At 44.2% G+C, this 9,516-nt stretch overlaps 1 protein-coding gene across 2 annotated transcripts in view; it reads left to right on the top strand.

Annotated features, from left to right (window-relative positions):
• Window positions 1-9,516, top strand: part of TCP11L1 (t-complex 11 like 1) — a 47,350-nt gene that overhangs the window by 30,518 nt on the left and 7,316 nt on the right. For both annotated transcript variants that reach the window (XM_019551333.1, XM_019551332.1), the window contains exons 6-7: window positions 1,746-1,882; window positions 2,982-3,178. In XM_019551333.1, the coding sequence (XP_019406878.1) occupies window positions 1,746-1,882; window positions 2,982-3,178 (334 nt within the window). The remainder of the gene's footprint in view (window positions 1-1,745; window positions 1,883-2,981; window positions 3,179-9,516) is intronic.

Below are 9,516 nucleotides of genomic sequence, written 5' to 3'. Positions count from 1 at the left end.
CTCAAGCAGGTCCAAGGAGGTGATCCTCCCCCTCTATGCGGCACTGGTCAGGCCACAGCTGGAGTACTGCATCCAGTTCTGGGTGCTGCACTTCAGGAGGGATGTGGACAACACAGAGAGGGTCCAGAGGTGGGCCACTCGCATGATCAGGGGACAGCAGGGCAGGCCCTATGAGGACAGGCTATGGGACCTGAACCTGTTCAGCCTCCACAAGAGAAGGCTGAGCGGGGATCTAGTGGCCTGTTACAGACTAGTCAGGGGGGATCAACAGGCACTGTGGAAGTCCCTGCTCCCTCAAGCACTCCCAGGAGTGACTGGGAATAACCGTCACAAGCTGACAGAGGCTAGATTTAAGCTAGATATCAGGAGGCGCTACTTCACTGTCAGGGCGGCTAGGATCTGGAACCAACTTCCAAGAGAAGTGGTGCTGGCTCCTATCCTGGAGGTCTTTAAGAGGAAGTTAGATGTACAGCTTGCTAGGATTGTTTGACCCCAGTACTTTCCTGCCATGGCAGCGGGTGGGACTAGATGATCTATTCGGGTCCCTTCTGATCCTAGAAACTATGAAACTATATTTCCCTTCTGTCATCGATGGCAAATGTTGATATAATCAGGAATGCAGAACAGAGAGGACTCATTCACTCAGACCTATGCTGTTTTCAGCCATTTCTTCCTTTCTTCAATTTTCCTCTTCCTTGTATGCTATAATATGCTACAGATGCTTAGAGCGGCAAGCGTGTGGGGGGGGAGGGTGTAAGAGGGGATTAGGCTGTGTTCCTGTCTGGTTAAGCAGATTGTTCAAGGCTTCAAGTTTTACAGAGAATTTCGATAACACACTCATGCTGTATATTAACCTTCTGTATATTTTGTTGGACCACAGGATTTTCTAACTTTGTGAGTTTCTGAGTGCAGATGTTTCTATGGATAATACCTTTTGTGAACGGAAATGTTATTTAGTTGGAATTGTACTTCTTTGAAGTTGCTTTCTTTTGTGGTCTTTTTTATTCATTTAGTTTCTTCTTGAAGAGTAGCTGCCCAAAATGGCAGAAATCACTGTGGGCACCTGTACATCTGCATCTAGGCTGCTCTGCCATGCTGTAATCTGATCCAGGGCACTGCAATTAATCGGTAATTACTGTGTGGTAATTATCACACTTCAGGAGACTCCAGCATCATGTGTATCAGTATCCCTTGCTGAAAAATGGCAGTAGGGGCACTTTAACTAAAGTTTGGTTCAACAAGCTTTAGTTAAAGCATGCCCACTACCACTTGCCAGTGCAGGGATGCTGATACATGTGATGCTCCAGACACTTTTAATTAGACTGGCTCTCGGAGCTGCTCTAACTGAAGTGCTTTCCCCCCACCCCAACCTCCTGGATCATGTGTATAAATGCCCATAGTCTGCATGTATGTGCATGCACCTTTATGTTAGGCTGAAAACTCAGACAACATATGTTATAGAATTATCATATGATGATGCATTTTCCCCAGAAAACTATTCTGTGGAAAGGGTATTGCTATCTTTACAGGAGTTCTCTTTCAGGGGAGCAAACCTCATCACTACTTCCTGTTCCCCAGACTTCTAGCTCCATGTGAATACTTTTCATACCTGTTTACTTTACATGCAACTCTTTTTTTTTTTTCCTGGGTTAATCTACACTAAATAAGTTTTGCAAAAACTGTATGTGTTGCACCCATGCAGCCCAGACTGAAACAAAACTAATGTTTTCCTTTTTTTCTTACAGAGCAATTTTCTCTGTCTTAGACTTAATGAAAATGGACATGGCCAACTTTGCTGTCAGTAGTATTAGGCCACACCTAATGCAGCAGTCTGTTGAATATGAAAGAAAGAAGTTTCAGGAGCTTCTTGAGAAACAGCCAAGTATGACTTTTGTTCTGTGTTGTCCTATATATTATGTCTGCCTGTAGGCTGCAAAAAAACCCCCCAAATCGGTGGTTCTCAACTCAAGGCACCCCTTCATAATTTCTGTGAATTGAGCAACACCTCATTTCAAAAACGAATATGTTTATTACTGTGCTTACCTCCTTGCTAAGGGAGTGGGAGTAGGGGAGCAGCAAAGCAGGCTGCTTACAGACACAAAAACAAACAAACACCCTGCTTCCTCATCTCCCCCCCCCCTTTTGCATTTTGTTTTATTTTGAACTCAGCACCTTAGTTGGACCTGGCTTACCCAATGCCTGTATGAATCAGGTGCTTTAGCTGAATTTTTTTTGGGACTTTTATCTAATAGCTGATTGAATCAGCCTCAGCTAAAAGTGCCAAAAAGCCCAGCTGAAGCACCTGTTTTATACAGAGACTTCAGAGCTGGGTCAGAGAAACATGCTGCTGCTTCTATTAAAGCATCTTTTTTCATTCTTTTTTTTTTTTTTTTAACATCTGCAAGTAGTATTAGAGCCTGAGCCTGCTCTTATCAACTTATCTCCTCACTCCTCCCTTATCTTTTTGCACTTCCTGTGACATCCTTTGAAAAATCTTGCAGCACCCCAAGATACTTTTAGCACCCTGGTTGATGATCATTGCCATAAATCAATATTTTGGTATATTTTCTGTTGCTTATGTAGTAAGTAATAGCCAGGGTCCCTGGACTTGGACTTGAGAAATCTCCTGGAAGAGCAGTTTTTTATTAGGGAAAAAAACAAAAACCCTACCAACTGAAATTGGTATAATGTAGGACACCTTAAAACCAGCACCAATATTAGTCTGCTGTGCTTCCAGCCAACGATTTGGTTTCTTCAGGCAATACCTGGCCATACTATTTATGATTTTTACAGTTTCTCTGTTTTGATATCCTTCAGAGGTCCTTCTTCAAGCAGTAAATAAAATTTATCAAGAGGTAATAACAGGTATTGGGAAAAGATATCAGTAAGAATATTTTAATACTAATTATGGTAAAAACTGACTCAAAAGAAGATTCTTACAAAAATACTTTTCCCTGTTCCCCCCCCCCACCCCTTTGCAGACTCTCTAGACTTTGTCACAGACTGGCTTCAGGAGGCATCAGATGATCTTACTAAGCTAAGGCACATAAATTTATCTTCACCCTTTGATGGTGGCCCTGCAGCTAGTGGAATTCCTGTGCTGTGTCCTGTCTCTGTTCAGAATCGGGCATACCTGAAGCTGCTAAAGTGGGATCATGTACACCAGCCTTTTCCAGAAGTAGGTGTTTATTTAACAGTATTCATTTCTCTGTACAGTTCCTGGTGGTACAACAGAAACTGTTGGGTCTCCCTATCCACATTACGGGCACAAGATAGTAAAAGTTTTGTTGTTTGTGGGGTGGGAGGTTAAGATGGTAATTAAAGCACTTGCTGACCTGATAGAATAAATCCCCCAGAATGTGTCTGTGGAAAATGTGAATGTGTTTAACTGAAGGAAGGGAAAAAAGCCTGTGGTCCAGTGGGTAAAGCAGCGGGAAGGGAAACGCTTGATTTTTTTTTTTTTTTTTTTTTTTGTATCTGCTTCTGCAGGGCAGGATGCTCTCTTTTTCTGTGCCTGTTTCCCTTCCTGGGGCCTATGCAGATGAGCGTGGATGTTTGGTTCCCCAGGGACAAGTAGCAGCAGTGCACCTTGCACCACTGCTGCTTGTTCCCAGGGAACACTTGTGTCACATGTGCTTTGGCGCATGACAAGTTACCCCGGGGCTGCAGCTGTGGTGATCCTGCCAGGAGGAGCCTGGCTGGCAGCTGAGCTGGGCTGCCTGGAGCCGTGCTTCTGCTTTTCAGCCATGTGCACTGCCTGTGCATGTGCTGTTCTGGGGGGGGCGTGTTTGACTCCTGGACATTCAGGGGTGCTGGAGACATGTTTGTGGTGTCACAACCCACACAGCCCCAGGGTACTCAAGGAGCTGACAAGCATCATAGCCTGGCCTCTGGCACGGATCTTTGAAAACTCCTGGCACTCTGGTGTAGTGCCCGAAGACTGGAAGAAGGCCAATGTGATACCTATCTTCAAGAAGGGAAAGAAAGTGGATCTGGCAAACTATAGGCCCATCAGCGTGACTTCTATCCCAGAGAAGATCTTAGAAAAGTTTATTAAAGAGGCCATCCTTAATGGACTGGCCGACACCAACATCCTAAGGGATAGCCAGCATGGGTTTGTTGCGGGTGGGTCTTCCTTGACCAATCTCATTTCCTTTTATGACCAGGTGACCTATCACGTGGGCAAGGGAGGAGAGATTGATGTCATATACCTTAACTTGAAAAAAGCCTTCGATCTGGTATTCCATGATCACCTCTTGGCAAAACTGGCCAGTTGTGGCCTTGGGTCCACCACAGTCTGCTAGCTGGGGAAATTGGCTCTGTGGTCGGACCCGGAGAGTAGTAATTGATGGAAGTCAATCGTCATGGTGCCCTGTGACCAGTGGGGTCCCCCAAGGCTCTGTCCTTGGACCCATAGTGTTCAACATCTTCAGTTATGATGTAGACATTGGAGTCAGAAGCAGACTGGCCAAGTTCACCATGACACTAAACTTTGGGGCAAAGCATCCACACCTAAAGACAGGAGGGTGATCCAAGCTGACCTGGGCAGGCTCAGCATATGGGTGGACGAGAACCTGATGGTGTTTTAACACCGAAAAATGCAAGGTTCTCCCCCTTCGGAGGAAAAACCTGCAGCATCTTTATAGACTCACCAGTGCTACGCTGGCTGGTACTACAGAAACACGAGACTTGGGGGTCATCATTGACCACAAGATGAACATGAGCCTGCAATCCAATGCTGCGGCTAATAAAGCAACCAAAACGCTGGCTTGCATCCATAGATGCTTCTCAAGCAAATCCCGGGATGTCATTCTCCCCTTGTACTCGGCCTTGGTGAGGCCGCAGCTGGAATACGGCATCCGGTTTTGGGCTCCACAATTCAAAAAGGATGTGGAGAAGCTTGAGAGTCCAGAGAAGAGCCATGCGCATGATCAGAGGTCAGGAGAAACAGACCTTATGACGATAGGCTGAGAGCCACGGGGCTCTTCAGCCTGGAAAAGCACAGTCTTAGGGGTGACCTGATGGCCACCTATAAATTTATCAGGGATGACCACCGGGATCTGGGGGAATGTTTGTTCACCAGAGCGCCCCAAGGGATGACGAGGTGAAATGGTTATAAACTCCTGCAAGACTGTTTCAGGCTGGACATAAGGAAGAACTTACTGTCCAAGCCCCCAAGGTCTGGAACAGCCTGCCATCAGAGGTGGTTCAAGCACCTACGTTGAACACCTTCAAGAGTAGATTGGACGCTTATCTTGCTAGGATCCTATGATCCCAGCTGACTTCCTGCCCTTTGGGCGGGGGCTGGACTTGATGATCTTCTGAGATCCCTTCCAGCCCTGATGTCTATGAAGTCCATGAAGCCACGCTCATCTGGATGTGCCCCCAGTGTCCATTTTGATTAAGATGCCCAGCCCTGGGCTGCGTCTCTTAGTGCATGCATGCATGGTGCCTAGTATGGTGGAGCCACAGATCTGAGTCCTCTAGGTGCGGTTCTAGCCCACATAATGCCTTTTTGTTCTTCCAGATCACTTTTATAAGGCAAGTGTTCATTTAGGAATTTCCTTGTAAATTTGCTGTGTACGTATAATTCTCAAATGCTGTTGCAAAATGGTCCGTCAACTAGGCTCCAATATGTGAATTACGGTAGCCATAAAGTGAAAAGATGATGCAAAGGGTCCTTCCTGGGTGACTCCCACCACTTTCATATGGTTTCATGCTGGGGGATTGTCTGTTTCTAATTGCTTATGCTGTAGAGCCTCCATGCACTTTGTGTCTCAGAGTTTAAGAATGTTGTAGACGAACTGTCTGTTTTAGGTCTCTTATTTAAGAATAGAGTAGTTTTTCCCATGGCTGGGAAGATTCTGAATCAAAAGCTCTGAACTTGAGCTAAACTTGCAGCTTTCAGAGATGGTGAGGCTATATTCTTTTATAATCTCGAGTTAGTTTGACTGATGTTGAGTTAGGAATGGAACCACCCAGGAGAAACTCTGTGGATCATTTTTCCCCATTGTTACCCTGCTGACCAGGTAACTTGTGAATAGGCTACTGATAATAAAATAAAGAAGGAAAAAAAAGGCAGAAACAGATTTACAGTCTAATCCTTTTATTTGCTTCCACTTTAAAATACAGACTTTGGGATAAATGTTTGTTTTTATCTGCTAGCCGTGACAGCATGATATAGATTCTCACCTATGCTGGCTGGGAGGCAGGCTCGAGTAGGGGGAAAAAGGTGGCATGCAGATTGGTAGTAGGTCTTCCTGACTTTGAGTTCCCCACATTTCCCAGCAGCCTATAGACAATGTGTATGGATGGTTAGTTGTAATATTCTAATCAATGATCTTTGATTGGCTTTATTTAAATGTCTTTGTTTCACTCAAACTTTTGGAACTGTGGATTTGGAAAGTGTCAGTTAGTTGGGATTTGTATCCTTGGGAAAGTAAAAGGGAGGGTTTCTTATCTTCTTCCCTTCCCCACTGTGGAATGCTGTTCAGCACTGGCCTGTTTCTTTTTTACCGTAGATCATTGTTGTCTTTGACTGGCTGTTTTTTTGTTTTTATGAGTTATCTAAGCATCTTAACAAGAATATAGCAAAATAACATCTAATACATTTGGTTACATCAATCAGTACTACTAATATTTTGGATTATTTAATGTATGGTTTTCCCTTTATAATGTCTCTTTCCAGGCCTTGTGCTTTGTTTAATTGCATTTAGTTAGACGTGTGGTTGACTTCCTTTACTTTGCTGACCAACCTAGGTGTCACATCTGCAAAGGTTCACACTACGGTCACTCACAAACAGGTCTTCTGCTTAGCCACATTTCTGCAATTTGGCCTAGGCCCCTTGAAAATGGCCAAGGCTGGCAATACCACCGCGATGGTTCTAATTCATAAAATATAGGTCATCTCAGGAATTCCTTACAACTCTGAGGTATAAAATTCAGAGAAGTAACATTCTCAACTGGGCTGTGAATAGGTCTTCATGTGATTTCTGATGGATAATTTATTATTCTTTAAACACAGAAACACCAGTCGTTTTTTTTTTCTTAACTTCAAAAAAAGAAATAATCCAAACACCCATTCAACTTGTGGGTGTGTCTCATGCCCTAAGTCTGCAGTTGGAAGCTTTTTGCCTTAGCCAGACCTGCACAGTGAATTTTAGTCCTGCCTTCCTTCGTGGCCCTATGCCAGGAGGATAAATGGCAGTGTGTACTTCTTGCTCTCCTCTTCCTCTCAACCACCTGGTTGGGGTTCAGCATTTTGTTGGCCAGGTTTTGACCCATGTGAGGTTTTTGGGGCTTTTTTTTCCTCCTTCAAAGCCTGTACTGCTTGTTTTTATCTCTTCCTTCTGTAAGTTCTCTCTATCCCGTGCTCCCACTTGAAAGGAGGGATGGGGCCTTCTGGCTGCAGATACGCACCTCACCTGCTCCTCCCGCCCCTCTCACCCCCATCTTCCCCCCACATTGCCCTTTCTTTAATGACAAAGGGCACCTCTGCCTTGGTTTGTAATTTTTCACTTCATTGTTTGAATGTGAGCAACTCCAACAGACCCTCCAGCTATCTTGTCTGGAGGATGTATACATCTAAGACAGGTGTTCTGTCTGTCAGTCATCTAAATTCAGGTCTTTTTTTAATTTAAAAGTAGCTAAAGCTTAAATGTCTTTTGTTGGAGAAGTCTGACTTCAGTATCCAATTCAGCACTTTCCAGTTGCATCCAGCTCTGAAGTCCTTCAGGTATCATTCTTGCCTTGGCTTGGTATAGATCTCTAGCATGGAATACCAGTGAGCAGCTCTTGCTATTACCATGTTATCCAAAGCATAAGACTTCATGGCCACTGTCAGGTCGCTGTGAAGCTCAGTTGTTTCAGTGCTGGTTTTCAGAAAATACCTGGCTGTACTATTTCTGATTTTATTGTTTCTCTTTTTTAATATCCTGAAGAGGTCCTGATTCAAGCACTAAATAAAATTTATCAGCAGCTAACAATATAAGTATTGGGAGAGGCTATTAGTTAAGCATATTTGATAACTGAGGTTGAAATTTTGAGGTCCAACAGGGACCCTTGCTGAACCTTGCAAGTCACCAGAGAAGTCTCAATAAACTGTCTCTTCCACGCTCAACTAAAAAGTCTGGGTCTAAACGTTGTTGCTTGAAGTTAGCATGCAGTACCGCTGCTTTTCTTCAATACTGCCTTCCATGATGCCAGCCTCGCCTCTGTTCTTGAGGGGAACATGGAGGCTGTTTGGTAGAGCTGGAGCTTTCCATTGCAGCACTGAGAGGATTTGGCACTGACTAAATCCAGGTCCCACAATCCCCAGTCCTGTTCTCAGGCACAACTTAACACTTTTTTCAGTGTTTCTAAGAACTCTATTCAAAATGACTTTCCTAGCCTTGTTAAGCTTGGGGGGGGAGGGGGCCTGTGCACCTGGGACACAGCACAATGCTCATAGTCTCATTCCTCAATTTCTTTCTCCTATATGCTGCTGTTGAAATCTCTGTGTAGGCACTTCGCCACACTCTTAGTCTCCAAATCCATTTTAGGGCATTATCTGAGTTATTAACTTCATTAACTAAGTCATTAACTTCACTTCTGGATTTGCTGTGTGAGCCTATAACCTCATGCTTTCTGAAAACAGCCTTTTTGATTGTCATTGACTTGACTAGGGGAATGACTGCCCTGCTAGCAGATGCTCCCCATGCTGTTTTCTAACTGGATAAGGTGATTGTTTACCCATCCCAACTTCCTACCTAAAGTAGTTTGAGTTTCACTTGAGTCACAAGATCTCTGCTGGCATTTACTTTCCAAAGCCATGTTCCTCATGAACTGAGACTTCTTTTTATTTGCTCAGAGTCTAAAGGGATTTGACTTCTTTGGAAAATCTTGGTCCTACCTCAAGTTCCTTCTGGGCATTTGTTTCCATAGCTGATTGATATAAATGCACAACAGTTTTAGCCCAGAGACTGTCTAGTCAAATTGTGTTAAAAGATTGCCCAAGTGGGTTCACTCCTCCAAAGCTTAGACTAGTTCTCTTGAACCCTTTCTTCCCATAGCTGATATCAGCAAGGTAGCTACCTGGAGCTCCATTCACACCTACACTAAGCCTTATGCCATCCTAGAAACCTCTGTGCTATGCCACATTTGGCAGGGCAGTTTTCCATTTGTTTATATAAAATCTCTGAGACCCACCTCTAGATATGTGGGCACCGCTTTGGATCACCTATAAGTGAGACTGTGTGTGCATGTGGATAATTAAAAGAGAAAAGGAAGTTAGTTTCTAGTAACTGGAGTTCTTTGAGATGTATTTTTACACATTGCATTCAGCCTTTGTCTTGGAGTTTCATAGATTTCATAGACATTAGGGCTGGAAGGGACCTCAGAAGATCGAGTCCAGCCCCCCGCCCAAAGGGCAGGAAGTCGGCCAGGGTCATAGGATCATAGCAAGATAAGCATCCAATTTGCTCTTCAAGGTGTTCAGTGTAGGTGCTTGAACCACCTCTGATGGCAGGCTATTCTAGA

This window comes from Crocodylus porosus, unplaced genomic scaffold, assembly GCF_001723895.1.
Source record: "Crocodylus porosus isolate Cpor-Errol unplaced genomic scaffold, CroPor_comp1, whole genome shotgun sequence".
Classification (NCBI taxonomy): domain Eukaryota; kingdom Metazoa; phylum Chordata; order Crocodylia; family Crocodylidae; genus Crocodylus; species Crocodylus porosus.
This window is presented reverse-complemented; position numbering and strand designations above follow the sequence as displayed.